At 45.1% G+C, this 15,564-nt stretch overlaps 1 protein-coding gene across 5 annotated transcripts in view; it reads left to right on the forward strand.

Annotated features, from left to right (window-relative positions):
- ARHGEF3 (Rho guanine nucleotide exchange factor 3) overlaps window positions 1-15,140 on the forward strand; it is a 268,433-nt gene extending 253,293 nt beyond the window's left edge. For all 5 annotated transcript variants that reach the window (XM_034776302.1, XM_034776298.1, XM_034776299.1 and 2 more), the window contains 2 exons: window positions 11,335-11,521; window positions 12,677-15,140. In XM_034776302.1, coding sequence (XP_034632193.1) covers window positions 11,335-11,521; window positions 12,677-13,023 — 534 coding nt within the window. In that variant the 3' untranslated portion in view covers window positions 13,024-15,140. The remainder of the gene's footprint in view (window positions 1-11,334; window positions 11,522-12,676) is intronic.
- Window positions 15,141-15,564: the final 424 nt, after the last annotated feature.

A 15,564-nucleotide genomic window follows, 5' to 3' on the forward strand; every position in this document is an offset into this window, starting at 1 on the left:
AACCAACAGGCGCTCTTGAGCCGCTACGATTACAACTCATGGAACTCCATGGGTAAATTTAAGGAGTTGGTCCCCCAGGACTCAAGAGAGGAGTTTGGGGCCCTAGTAGAGGAAGATAAAAAGGTGGCTAGGACCTCCTTACAGGTCTCGCTAGACATAGCGGACTCTGCCGCTAGAACACTGGTGTCAGATATAGCCATGAGACGCATTTCCTGGCTCCAGGTGTCTGGTTTGCCACCAGAACTGCAACAGACCCTACAGGATCTGCCATTTGATGGTCAGGGACTGTTCTTGGACAAGATGGACTCTCGGTTGCAGAGCCTAAAAGACTCTAGAACCATCATGCGCTCCCTGGGGATGCATGTCCCAGGACCCCAGCACATGCCCTTTAGGCCCCAGCCCCAGAAGTTCTACCCTCCTCCTCCTCGTCCAAGACAGGACTTCCCCAGAAGGCGTGGACGAGGTGGTAGAAGGGGGTCGACCGGCCCCCAACCCAGTCAGAACCAAGGCCCTCCTAGACCACCTTCAGGGCCTAGACAAAATTTTTGAAGGTGCGCTTGAGGACGGCGTACTAGCCACCACCCAGGATCCATTCCCTTTATTTCGGGATTGCCTCTCCCGTTTCCACCGTGCTTGGTCCCTTATAACCTCGGACCGTTGGGTTCTTCGCACGGTGGAAGGGGGATACGCTCTCCAGTTTTCTTCATCCCTGTCCCTCTTCAGGGACCCTTCTCACGAGCAACTCCTTACACAGGAAGTTTTTACGCTCCTTTCTATGGGGGGCGATAGAGGAGGTTCCATCAGAGTTAAGGGACAGGGGGTTTTACTCCCGCTACTTCCTGATCCCCAAGACAAAAGGGGGTCTTCGACACCATTTTAGATTTACGCAGACTCAACAAATTCATGGTAAAGTTGAAGTTCCACATGGTCTTGTTGGGGACCATTATCCCTTCCCTGGATCCTGGAGACTGGTACGCCGCCCTCGACATGAAGGACGCATATTTTCATATAGCAATCTACCCTCCGCACAGGTGCTTCCTTCGATTTGTAGTAAACAACGTACACTACCAATTTGCCGTCCTTCCCTTCGGCTTGTCCACAGCTCCGAGAGTGTTCACCAAACGTATGGCCGTCGTGGAAGCCTACCTTCGTCGACAAAGGACACAGGTGTTCCCATATCTAGACGACTGGCTGGTGCGCGGCCACACCAGGGAGCAGGTTCAATCCCACGTCCAAATCACACTACAAACATTCCACAAGTTGGGCATCTTACTCAACAAAGAGAAGTCCTACTCTGGAGCCAACCCAGAGAATAGAGTTTCTCGGGGCAGTCTTAGACTCCAGACTCGCCCGTGCTCTTCTGCCAGACATTCGGTTTCAGACCATCGCAAACATCATCCGCAGCCTCCAGAGCTTCCCGACTTCCACGATAAGGAAGTGCCTCGGCCTGTTGGGACACATGGCTTCTTGCACTTACGTAACCAGGCATGCCAGACTTTGGCTCCGCCCACTTCAGGCCTGGGTGTCATTGGTGTACCGTCCTTGTTGGGACAGCCTGAACATGGTGGTCACTGTTCCGAATTCGGTCTTGATTTTTCTCAACTGGTGGCTGAACCACAAGTCGGTGTGTGAAGGAGTGCCGTTTCACACCCCACAACCCTCCCTGTACCTGGTCACGGATGTTTCATCTCTCGGCTGGGGCGCTCACCTCGGGGAGCACCAAACGCAGGGCCTGTGGACCGCATCCAAACTAGCTCTACACATCAATGTTCGAGAGCTGATGGCATTGCGCTTTGCCTGTCAGGCATTTCACGGTCTCCTACATGGCCATTGCGTGGCAATCCTCGCAGACAACACCACAGCCATGTTCTACATCAACAAGCAAGGAGCAGCCCGATCGTCCCTCCTATGCCAGGAGGCCATTCGCCTGTGGGAATTTTGCATTGCTCACTCAATACATCTCATGGCATTGTTCCTCCCTGGAGTCCAGAAAACTCTAGCAGACAGTCTCAGCAGGTCCTTCCAAATGCACGAGTGGTCGATTCACCCAGATATCATCCACTCCATCTTCCGGAGGTGGGGATTTCCCCAGATCGACCTATTTGCCTCACGTGCCAACAGGAAGTGCCACGTGTTCTGCTCCCTCCAGGGGCGATCTCCGGGCTCCCTGTCAGACACTTTCCTGCTACTGTGGAAGGACCAGCTGTTCTACGTTTTCCCTCCACTTCCACTGGTCCACAAGGTCCTGCTCAAGCTACGCAGAGACAAGACACGTATGATTCTAATCGCTCCAGCTTGGCCAAGACAGCACTGGTACACCACGCTCCTGGAGCTGTCGGTACAGACTCCGATCACGCTTCGCTGCGCCCGGACTTGATCTCTCAGGATGACGGCCGACTCTGTCACCCCGACCTGCAATCGCTCCACCTTACAGCGTGGATGCTGCATGGCTAACTCGGGCGGAGCTACGATGCTCACATTCTGTGCAGCAGGTTCTGTTGGGTAGTAGGAAACCCTCTACACAGGCCACTTACTTGGCCAAATGGAAGTACTTCTCCTGTTGGCACAAGCAGCGGGCCACGCCCCCCTTGCAGGCGTCGATCCCACTTACACTTGAGTATCTCTTATCCCTAAAACAGCAGGGCCTGGCGATATCTTCGGTCAGGGTGCACCTGGCTGCTATATCGGCGTTCCACCCAGGAGAACACGCTTCCTCGGTCTTCTCTAACCCAATGATCATCAGATTCCTCGAGGGCATAGACCGCCTATACCCACAGCTGCGTCAACCGGTTCCAGCGTGGGATCTTAACCTGCTTCTCTCCAAGCTCACGGGGGCCCCTGTTCGAGCCATTGGCTACCTGCTCACTCCTTTACCTATCTTGGAAGACAGCCTTCCTTGTAGCCATCATTTCAGCAAGGCATGTTTCTGAAATCAGAGCCCTCACGTCTGAACCTCCGTATACAGTCTTCCATAAAGACAAGGGGCAGCTTCGCCCCCACCCTGCCTTTCTTCCCAAGGTGGTATCCGCTTTTCATGTGAACCAGGATATATTTCTCCCGGTCTTCCATCCTAAGCCGCACGCTATGCGACAAGACCAGCGTATGCACTCCTTGGATGTATGCAGGGCCCTTGCTTTCTATATTGAGCGTACGAAGCCGTTTAGGAAGATGACTCAACTCTTCGTTGCAGTGGCTGACCAGATGAAAGGCCTACCGGTCTCCTCGCAACGTATCTCCTCTTGGATCAAGTCCTGTATTTGTGCTTGCTACGACTTGGCCGGTGCCCCGATGCCGTGCCTCACAGCCCACTCCATGAGGGCCCAAGCCTCCTCGACTGCCTTCCTGGCTCACATCCCGATCCATGACATTTGTAAAGCTGCGGTTTGGTCATCGGTTCACACCTTTGCCCCTTACAGCAATCTAGAGACGATGCTGCATTTGGATCAGCGGTTCTGCACTCAGCGATGTCTCACTCCGACCCCACCGCCTAGGTAAGGCTTGGTAGTCACCTAATTGGAATCGATATGAGCAATCACTTGAAGAAGAAAAAATGGTTACTCACCTTTGTAACTGTTGTTCTTCGAGATGTGTTGCTCATATCCATTCCAAACCTGCCCCCCTTCCCCACTGTTGGAGTAGCCGACAAGAAGGAACTGAGGGGGTGCTGGGTCGGCTGGGGTATATATCCAGCGCCATGAAGGCGCCACTCCAGGGGGTTTCCCAGCCGACCCACCGGGGTGTTGCTAGGGTAGAAAATTCTCCAACGATAGTGCACGCGCACACCTAATTGGAATGGATATGAGCAACACATCTCGAAGAACAACAGTTACAAAGATTTTACTGCTAAATGCATGCACAGGAAAAATTATACAGTGTATGTGTGTCTTCCGGAGTATATGGCACCTATAAATATGGCGAAATTGGTGTGTGTATGAATTCTGCCTTGAATTTAGATTAATCTGTCTTTATGTGCATGCATTTGACTGGTAGTCTAAAATATGCAGGTTATAATCGTATAATTATGTACTAGATTCTGCTTTTGGGGGCATAATTCACCCTCATGTATTTACATTTACAATTTAAGTCTTCATATGCAAGTCCCTGGCTGGTAGTTCAAAAATGCTAAACATTAATGTTGTTCAAGTCAATATATCGCTAGTCATTTATTAGAACTGTTGAAATTCAGTGCGTGTCATTATGTAAGTTTAACTGACCTACTGAAGAGGTAAAAGAGTGTGTGTGTGTGTGTGTGTGTGTGTGTGTGTGTGTGTCAGGAACAGCAATTAATGAAAGAGTGTTAAGATGAAGCAGAAAGGACCAGTTTTATCTTATAAAATTACCTGTCTTCTGTTCTTATATGTCGCAGAATGCCACGTTAGTACAAGCTGCATTACTTTACTGCTTATGTATATTCTTTTTGACTGATTAACACCTGACATGTTCATTGGTGACAAATGATAATGAAAATTACATGTCCCACTGTGTATATCTATGGGGTCTTCTTCGTTCCCCAGGAAGCCAAAAGAATACCTACTATAAGCTCCCCCATGGTGGCAGTTTTCTTATGGTAGCACCAAGTAACGTCAATAAGGGATCAGAACCCCATTGTGCTAGACAATATAGACAAATAAAGCCAATCCCTGTCCCAGAGAGCTTAGTGGAAAGTCTGCTTCAGGATGAGGCTCACTAGTGCAAGCTCCCCAACACCAAGTCAGGAGGCCCTTTGCTGGAGCCTCATAGCCATGTAGTACAGCCTACAGAATGGATTGGGTGAGCTGGAGCTGGGGTAGGGTCAGATGGGACAAGAGACTGATTAGAGGCCTCAACAAGCTCAACTCTAGTGGTATTATTGCTAGATTGTAAAGCTACTCATCCTTGATAGAACCCACACAGAAAGCCAGGAGGCATGAATCCCACGCTCTGGCACATTTCAGTAGGGTGTAGAAGTTAATTTGTTTGAGCTTAAAAATGGGTTTAACTAGTGCAAACTGGTTTATGTTATAGCAGCTGTTTAACCAAACACGTAGTTTGTTCTTCTTTGAGTGCTTGCTCATGTCCATTCTATGTTAGGTGTTTGTGCGCCGCGTGTGCCGTTGCTGGAGATTTTTCCTCAGTGGTATCAGTTGGGCCAGTTCTAGCACCCTCTGGAGCTGCACGCTTATGCACTGGCATAAGGGGTGCCGTTGGCCATGCATCCTCTCAGTTCCTTCTTATCGCCTGTGACAGTTGCTGGAACAACCCTTCTTCCTCCGGCAAGGCTTTGTTCCCAGTGTTTAATGGACTCTTATCTTCATTGGTAGTTATCATAGTTTAGTGTACATTGTTTTTTTGTTTTTTTTTTTTTTAATTATTGTTAGCGTAAATAGTTCCTATTGTCAAGGGACTTCTTCACCCCAAGAGCCAGGCATGCCCTGGTCCCTGGGCTTCAAGCCTTGTACTTTATGGCAAACCTATGCCCGGGAATAACCTGCACTCCAGCTGCTTAAAGTGCTTGGGGGAAACTCACATGAGGGACAAGTGCCAGACCTGTCAAGACTTTAGACCCCACACTAAAAAGAACATAGACATTAGGCTATCCTCATGGAAGCCACCCTGAGACCAATCTTAGAGCCAAGCCACTCTGGCCACAATTTGGCAAAGAGTACTTTCTCAGAGCAAAGCGCTCCCCTGGTACCATTCACCATCTCTGGTGCTGAGAAAGGAGCATAAAAAGCAGCACCCCAAGAGAGAGACAAGCTAGGGGAAGGCAGCACAATGAGACCAGTGCTGGGCTACTCTTCCTCTCCTGGACCCGTGATGGCACCATCGGCTCTGCCTAGAGCACTGAGTCCGGTGTGGGACCCTCCACCAGCGGTCTCATGGTTCCATCGACCCCAGAGGCTTTCCAAGCAGTTTGGGACCTTCTTTCTCTGCCAGTTCCTCCTACTCCAATAGGACACCTACTAGCTCCCTGACCTGGAAGCAGGATGGAACAAAGAGTGTCGGGCTCCTTCCTGGCCCCCCTGCACCCTCTAGGGACAAGTCTTCCCTGATCCTGGTATCTGCTCTGCTGTGGTTTCTGAGAGAAGACTCCTCCTCTGAGTCTGAATCTTATGTGCCACCTAAAGCCTACCACCGGTACACAGTTTGTGCCACTGGACTTCGGTGCCGGTCTCCCTGCCAGGACCTGACCAGCAGGTCACTAGTCAATGCAGTGGCCTTATTGGAACCCCTGGGGATTTCCCCAGGTATGGGGTTCTCCCTCCCTATCACTCCTACTCAGTGGTTTCTGAGAGACGGGCTACCACTCCTTCCCACTCAGCACCGGAATCTAGATCTGGTACCGATGTCCAGGAGATGGCTCCAGCGGATGTAGTTGAGGCGGAGGAAGGAGCTCCACCTCCTCCTCTCCAGATGAGGTTGTCACAGGACCCTGTAGCCTGTTTCTGCAGGATGACTGCAGGGCTCGTCAGGACCTTCTGAAGCAGGTCGCTGTGAACCTGGGTCTGTACATTTTAGGAGCTCAGAGACATCACACAGCCTTATTGATATCCTGGCTGCAGCAGCTCCCTCAAAGGTGGCCTAGTCCATGAATGAGGTGGTGATGGGACCTCTCAAGGCCCTGTGGCAAACTTCTTCTCTGCCCCCCACCTCAGAGGGCCGAGACAAAGAAGACGGAGAACAAGGGTAGCATTGACAGTGTATACATTGTTTCTGGTGCAAGATTAAATCTTTTTATTAAAAAAAAACACCCCTCAATGCATTTCCATGGAAGCCACAACGTAAGCAGAACTGCTGGCTACTGCAAGAATCGGTTTGCTGCTACAGCCTTGGTGAGTAAGGCAACAAGGCATTGTCAATAGGTCTTGTGCTGCAGCTTTTGTTAAGACATCCTTCGGATCAATGGTTCCAACCCATAGCAACGTGGATGGTGCTTGAGGACAGGCACCAGCATAAAGCCCCACAAATAGTTTGATTGTTATAAAAGTGGCATCACGTTGGGGTGGAAGGGAGACTACCAGGAAGTGTTGCCCTCCGCTTTAAATGCTGGCTGCAATATGGGGTGATCCCCTCCAACCACAACCAGGGCACACTCGGGAAAGCGTGGTTGTGTGACCCAGAATTCACCAAACGGGGTGGATTATTTATTGACTTGCTTGCGGTTTAAGGGCTAGCATTTAAAACTTCCCCCGTTTCCCCTAGTTGACCATATGCGATATCACTCTCCTGAGGGTAACAGAGGTGGAAAGGGAGAAGATGCTGCAAGTGTCTGGGCACAGACCTGGTCCTTATGCTGCGTGCCACAATGATGCTAGAAGATTTAATACTGGAGTGGCATGGGAAAGTGTCCTACTGTGGTGGACGAAATAAGGCAGCCCTTCCCAGAAACCTTTTGTAAAGAATTGCAGAGTACCTCCATGAAAGCTTCCTAGAGATCTTCCTGGAGGATTCTCAGGCCATCCTGAGCACATAAACAGTCTTTTTCTGTGAGCACCCTCTGTGTAGCTGGAGTGGCCACTGATAACCACTATCCCCATTTTTTTATTCAGATTCAACATTAAAAATAATAGCATCAAACTCCTACAGTTTGATTGAAAATGTGTACTCACCAGAGGTGACTTCCCTGGCATCACGCTCCGCCGACAATTGGTCCTGTGAGGGGATGGGCTCCAGAGTTTAAAAAAAGTTCTTGGCTGTTGGGGAGAATGGATCCCCCACTTGCCCGCCTTGCATTCTCTTCCTCCTCTTCAACTATGTCCTCTTCGTTGTTGCCCGGGGTTCCTGGGAGGTATCCGCGGAGCGTTTTGGGGTAGTGGTGGGGTCACCGCCTAGAATTACACTCCTCATAGAAGTGGCATGTCTGTGGCTCAGAACCAGAGCGACTGTTCGCCTCCCTTGTCTTCTGGTACGCTTACCGAAGCTCCTTTATTTTCATGCAGAGCTGCTGTTTGTCCCTGGTGTAGCCCTTCTCCCCCATAACCTGTGCAATTTTGGTATAGATGTTAACGTTTCTTCTGATGATTTGGAGCTTTGCCTGCACAGACTCTTCTCCCCATACAGCAATAAGATCCACTACCTCCTGTGTGCTCCGTACTGGAGTACATTTGCGGCTTGGAGCATCCATGGTCAGATGTGCTGACGAGCTCTCCACACCGATCAAACAGGAAATGAGAATTCAAAAGTTCCCAGGGCTTTAATGGGAGTAGCTGTTTCCTGTGTACCTGGCTGAAGTGCAGCGGAGTTGAAAGTGCTCTCCAGAGAGGTCACAGCGGAGTACTGTGGGACACCTCCTGGAGGCCAATTTATTTAAATTACACAGTACAGTCTCCGACTCAAAGAATATTTCCAAAATACCTCTGAACAACATACTAACCCACAGTATCCCCCCTACCAGCACTACAAAAAAAAGGATTCTGCGTGGACTCCTCCGGACGGTCGAAACAACAGACTGGATTTCTACATAGATTGCTTCCGTCAACGTGCAAAGGCTGAAATTGTGGAAAAGCAACATCACTTGCCACATAACGTCAGCAATCTACAGCCTCAGAACGCCATCTACAGCCTCAGAAACAACCCTAACATCATAATCAAAAAGGCTGACAAAGGAGGTGCTGTCATCATCATGAATAAATTGGAATATGACCAAGAAGCTGCTAGACAACTCTCTAACACCACATTCTACAGGCCATTACCCTCTGATCCCACTGAGGATTACCTAAAGAAACTACACCATCTGCTAAAAAAACTCCCTGACAAAGCACAGGAACAAATCTGTACAGACACATGCCTAGAACCCCAACCAGGGGTATTCTATTTGCTACCCAAGTTCCATAAACCTGGATATCCTGGACGCCCCATCATCTCAGGCATTGGCACCCTAACATCAAGCTTGTCTGGTTATGTAGACTCTCTCCTCAGACCCTACGCTACCAGCACTCCCAGCTATCTTCGAGACACCACTGACTTCTTGAGGAAACTACAATCCATCGGTGATCTTCCAGAAAACACCATCCTGGCCACTATGGAAGTAGAAGCCCTCTACACCAATATTCCACACAAAGATGGACTACAAGCTATCAGGAACAGTATCCCTGATAATGTCACAGCTAACCTGGCGGCTGAACTTTGTGATTTTTTTGTCCTCACCCACAACTATTTCACATTTGGGGACAATATATACCTTCAAGTCAGCGGCACTGCTATGGGTACCCGCATGGCCCCACAATATGCCAACATTTTTATGGCTGACTTAGAACAATGCCTCCTTAGCTCTCGTCGCCTAACGCCCCTACTCTACTTGCGCTACATTGATGACATCTTCATCATCTGGACCCATGGAAAAGAAGCCCTTGAGGAATTTCACCATGATTTCAATAATTTCCATCCCACCATCAACCTCAGCCTAGATCAATCCACACAAGCGGTCCATTTCCTGGACACTACTGTGCTAATAAGCGATGGTCACATAAATACCACCCTATACCGGAAACCTATTGACCGCTACACTTACCTACATGCCTCCAGCTTCCATCCAGGACACACCACACGATCCATTGTCTACAGCCAAGCTCTAAGATATAACCGCATTTGCTCCAATCCCTCAGATAGAGACAAGCACCTACAAGATCTCTATCAAGCATTCTTAAAACTACAATACCCACCTGCTGAAGTGAAAAAACAGATGAGTACCCAGAAGTCACCTCCTACAAGACAGGCCCAACAAAGAAAATAACAGAACACCACTAGCTGTCACCTTCAGCCCCCAACTAAAACCTCTCCAGCGCATCATCAGAGATCTACAACCTATCCTGAAAGATGATCCTTTACTCTCACAGATCTTGGGAGACAGACCTGTCCTCGCTTACAGACAACCCCCCAACCTAAAGCAAATACTCACCAGCAACCACACATCACTGAACAAAACCACTAACCCAGGAACCTATCCTTGTAACAAACCCCAATGCCAACTCTGTCCACATATCTATTCAAGTGACATCATAGGACCTAATCACATCAGCCATACCATCAGGGGCTCGTTCACCTGCACATCTACCAATGTGATATATGCCATCATGTGCCAGCAATGCCCCTCTGCCATGTACATTGGCCAAACCGGACAGTCTCTAGGCAAAAGAGTTAATGGACACAAATCTGACATCAGGAATCATAATACTCAAAAACCAGTGAGAGAACACTTTAACCTGTCTGGTCATTCAGTGACAGACCTGCGGGTGGCTATATTACAACAGAAAAACTTCAAAAACAGACTCCAACGAGAGACTGCTGAGCTGGAATTGATATGCAAACTAGACACAATCAACAAAGGATTGAATAAGGACTGGGAATGGCTGAGCCATTACAAACATTGAATCTATCTCCCCTTGTAAATATTCTCACACTTCTTATCAACCTGTCTGTACTGGGCTAGCTTGATTATCACTTCAAAAGTTTTTTTTCTCTTACTTAATTGGCCTCTCAGAGTTCGTAAGACAACTCCCACCTGTTCATGCTCTCTGTATGTGTGTATATATATATATATATATCTCCTCAATATATGTTCCATTCTATATGCATCCGAAGAAGTGGGCTGTAGTCCATGAAAGCTTATGCTCTAATAAATTTGTTAGTCTCTAAGGTGCCACAAGTACTCCTGTTCTTTTTACAGTACAGTGTCTAAACTATCCCCATATTCATGCATGGATGTCGACTGAAGTGGTACGCCTCTTGCGGAGGTGGAGTACAGAAGTTGACTATACAAGCCTTTTAGGTCAGCGGAAGGGACTTGGTAGTATAGACACATACATTATTAACTTGACCTAACGCGTCATACATCAACCTAACTTTGTAGTGTACCTGGCCACAGTATCTCAGTGAAATACTGATGGTATTTCTACACAGCAGCTGAGAGGTGATTTCCACATGTGGGTAGACAGATTCATACTAACTCATCTCTGCAACTGAGAAAGTTGTGGAACCTCAAACATAACATTTCATTTGTTATGAATAAGGCCCACATTGTGCAAGATGTTCTAGGATCACTGTCTAAACACATTGGATATGGGGATAGAAAAGCATTTTTTGTTTTTTCCTCAGTTTACATAAGTTACATGTGGGTATGAATATTTATACTATATTAAGCCACCAACAGTATTATAATGGGAGGGAGGGAAGAGAGTCCCACTGATGATGTGGTGAACAAATTTACGTTTGTTTATTTATGTCTAAGCAAGGGGAACTAAAAGTGAATATATAGTGTTAAAAGAACACAGATGTATATTACAGTTAAAATAAACTTTGTTTAGTGACTTTTTAAAAGGAATAATGATTTTATTTTCCTTTTATGCTTTTTAACAGAAACTGCATGTCTTCTTGTTCCAAGAAGTGCTGGTGATTACCCGAGCTATTACCCATAATGAACAACTCTGCTACCAACTATACCGGCAGCCCATCCCAGTAAAGGATCTTGTTCTGGAAGATTTGCAAGATGGAGAGGTGCGACTGGGTGGATCCATACGTGGTGCATTTAGCAACAATGAGAGAAGTATGAATACACTTTTGATTTGAATACTTTATCATTAGTTCATAGGAAATACATGCATCTTTGAAATCTCCCTTAATTTAAAACAACACCTTAGGTACAAAATTTGACCTTTCTTTCAAACTGTTGTTATGCAAGACTTTAAATGTCTATTTTAAAAATCCATCATATCAATAATGTGATTCTCTCTCTTCCTCCCCCCCCCAAAAAAAAACAAAAACAAAAAAACACCCCCCCCCCCCACACACACACACATTTACTGCACTGGGAAGTGGAAAAGGAAGTAGAATGTAGTAGCAAAACAAGAATTTATAAACAGTCTCCCCGGAGTATATTTTGAAATTTTGTAGCTTATTTAGAAATCTTATGACAAGATTTATCTATTGTGATTCTTCATCTTGTTATGGAGGCATTGGCTGCTACTCCACAGTTAAGGCTGTGATCCTGCAAATACTTCTGCATGTGCTTAATGTTAAGCATCTGAGTCATCCTTTTATAGTCAACTGGACTATTCATATTCTTAAAGTTAAGCATGTTAAGTGTTTGTCGAATCAATGCCTATGAATTAACCAGGTTTTTACAAACCATCTTTTAACCTTTTCTGAGAAATAATTTTGAAAGTTTTTTGTGACTGATTTATGTTGTGGGCTACAGGTAAGAGGGGGCCTAACCTGCCACAGGAAAAAGTAGTCCTGGCTGCTCTGTAGGGAGCAAAAGTGAAATTTCACAACTCTGCAGGGCTGTTATAGCCAGAGAGGCTCCATAGGGCTCTGGAGGTAGCATCAACTCTGAGCTGCTTAAGGTTCCAAGCTTGAAACGGTAAATTGGCATAGAAATCAGCCAGTTTAGGCATTCGTGGTTGGTTTTATGCATGTATAGCATCACTATATTGGCTGAACTCTAAACTAATTAACCTAGCAAGCATTCAGTTTTTAGCAACTCCAGTAGTATCTGGGGTTGCCCCACTCCCCTACAGAGGTAGGAATGACACAAGGTCCTTGGGTTTTCCCTCGGCTCCTATTTATTCTGTGGGTTTCTAACAGCCCTGGGGAAGCAACCCAGTAAACCTAAGAACTTGATTGTTTTAGTATTTTAATGTACTCACTTATTAAAAAGGCAGACACCCAAAGCAATCAACTGACATATTTTGTTTTTCAGTTAAAAACTTCTTTAGAATCAGCTTCAAAAGTGGATCACAAAGCCAGTCCCACTCACTGCAAGCCAATGATTCCTTCAACAAACAACAGTGGCTTAACTGTATCCGGCAGGCCAAAGAAACAGTTGTGTGTGACGGAGAGGCTGGAACACTGGATTCAGAAGGACATTTCCTAATATCGCCAAATGGGAGTAGGGTACCACAGGGAGAAAGCAGGCTTGAGCAAATGGACCAATCAGACAATGAGTCAGACTGTAGTATGGACACTAGTGAAGTCAGCATTGATTGTGAACGCATGGAACAGATAAACTCTTGTGAGAATGACAAACCAATAGAAACCAACATTTGACTGAAACTTACAGTTCATGGAAGTAAACCTATGTCTTACCTGTACAGTATTTGCATTCCATAAATGGAGCAGTTTGGAAAAGCACTTTTAACACTTTTTTGTGACAATGTCAACACAATCTTTCTTGTACTTGTATCTTTGAGTGTAGTACTGTAACTGCCAATCTATGTAAGCTGGAATCTGTTACAAGTCCTATCCTGTGATATTTCCATAAACATCTGGGTGGATGAAAGTGGTACTTGACCAGTTATTTTCATTGTCCTGCTGGTAGAAAGAATCTCTAAACTCAGATGATGTATAACTGTTGATGGTAGGGTGGCACAATTTAAAGGTTCTGGTGGTATTCAGCAGGGTTCAGGGCAGGGCATATAAACCCTGGTAGAAATCGGGGGTGGGGGGGAAGGCACTGGACCCTGCAGACCTCCCTCATGCGTCTCCTCTGTCTAAACTACTGTTTATATGTATATTACTTAAGAGTCTCTCCATGCTTTTTACAGTGTTTGACCTCTAACGTGGCACCTAAAGACAAACTTTGTAGTGGATCTTATAAAAGGGGTATCGAAGTCTGTGTTTAATTAGGAATGGCGTTCAAAATTTTCAGAAAGGCAAATGTCTACAAAAATAACATCTTGGAATAAAGGTAAGTTAGCTATTGTGGTGGTAAATCAACAGGAAATGTAAAGAGTAGGCCACGTTAACAGTGACTCTTAGGGATTAATTTTAGAAAGTAGAAAGCACTGTATAAAGATCCAGCAAACCAACATAGTAAGCTGGTCAATTAGAAGGGTCAGTGTAGTGGCCGTGGTTTACTTATTGGCGCGCACAATACTAAAATCAATTGAAAGAGAAGTCTACTGCTAACACTGAATCTTCAAATTAAATGTTGGGAATGTGTAAATAAAAAGTTGGTAGTTGGCTTTCAGTGCCATGTATAACTCTGTATTATCCTGACTAAGACAGGAAGAATCTAAAAAAGCATTAGATCATTGAATAGGCCCTCCAGCATTTTGCACTCCATTGACCTGATTTACTGTTACCACTAAACTAAAGTTAAAACATCCCAAGATTTTGTGTAGCTGACTCTGTTTACAATAACATATAGTTGTTTTTTAAGACTGAGACACAATCTTGTATCAATGGTGCTGTTCAAACACCCCTTAGAAGACAGTAGAGAAAGTTTAAATAAAAAAGGGAATTGATTTTTCCTTTAGGAAATATCACATCCTTTATATTTTTGTCAAGTTTTTTTTTTTTTTTAAATTTTGCTGCATCTAAACCTTATGCTGTAATTGGAACCACTGCTGTGTTTTCTGGTGGCTGATTTAATTGAGTCTATTATTGGCTTGACTCATGATGATGAGAGGCAGATCAGCCAATTTAAGATGCAGTCTAAAACACTGTGCAACAGCCTATTTTAGGAATCCGTGGTTCATCTTTTATTTCTCAGTGCAGGAAATAATGCCATCTACTGAAAGGTAAAGTAGGCTGCAAAATTTGTGTCCTTACTAATTGACATGATCCTTGATATTATAAAAATTCAGGATGACCTGTGCAAAATAGATGCACACCAGCACAAGTAGTAAAACTGCTAAATTATTGCCAAAAATGTTTGTTTCATGTGTGTTTATAAGTTTACAGAAAGAAAGCAGTAAATAAAATGTCACTTACCTTGTATATATGTCATGAAGTGCATTAAAGGAATCAGTGTGGCAAGATAATCAATATAAAAACAAGGTATATTACTTTAAAAAAAAAATACTGTTGTCAGTTTTACCCTGTAGACCATATTTCTGTATTTATAGTTTTTAAAACATTGTGAATTTTTTCTATTGCAGGCTTGTAATTTATTTAAACTGCTTCATTTTTAGAGTAGAATGTTTGAGCATGCCAGTGAAGAAGAATAGGACAAGGGAACATGTTATTGATGGGGGGAAAAATACAAAATATATTAGGCTATGAACTTTTGGTATGACAACTGTTGGCCAAAGTGTTAGCAAAAAGCATGTAAAGTATTGACTTATGGAAAAGAGGAGAGAATGTATGTGTTGATGAAATATTTGTGTATAATGGCCTTAAACTTTTATGGAAGCATTTCAAATAAATTACATTAAACTGTTTTGGTTTTTAATTGTTTTGATTGCTTATTATCCAAGGAACCCCACTATGGCTGAATCTACACAGGGCTTTCAACAGTATTTAGCATACCTAAGCAATATTTATATTTTGGTTGTGGCTGAAGTGGATCATGTACCCAGGGCTGGACAAAAATTTTCTAATTTCATAATGTTGATGGAAAAATTTTCAGAGCATTGGGAGGGAAATTGGTAGAAATTTTCACAAAAAGTTTTCCCTGATATTTTTTTTCCTGTACTAGCACAATTTATACAGGTTAGATATTCAATGTGAGTGAGGAAAAAATGTTATCAGTTTAAAAACAAAACAAAGAGTTTGAATTCCTGTAGAGACCCAGCGTACAACAGATTTGTATAAAGTAATATGGGCCACAATCCTGCCATTGCATGCACTAGCATAAATCCATGC

The sequence above is a fragment of the Trachemys scripta genome, chromosome 7 (genome assembly GCF_013100865.1).
Source record: "Trachemys scripta elegans isolate TJP31775 chromosome 7, CAS_Tse_1.0, whole genome shotgun sequence".
NCBI lineage: Eukaryota > Metazoa > Chordata > Testudines > Emydidae > Trachemys > Trachemys scripta.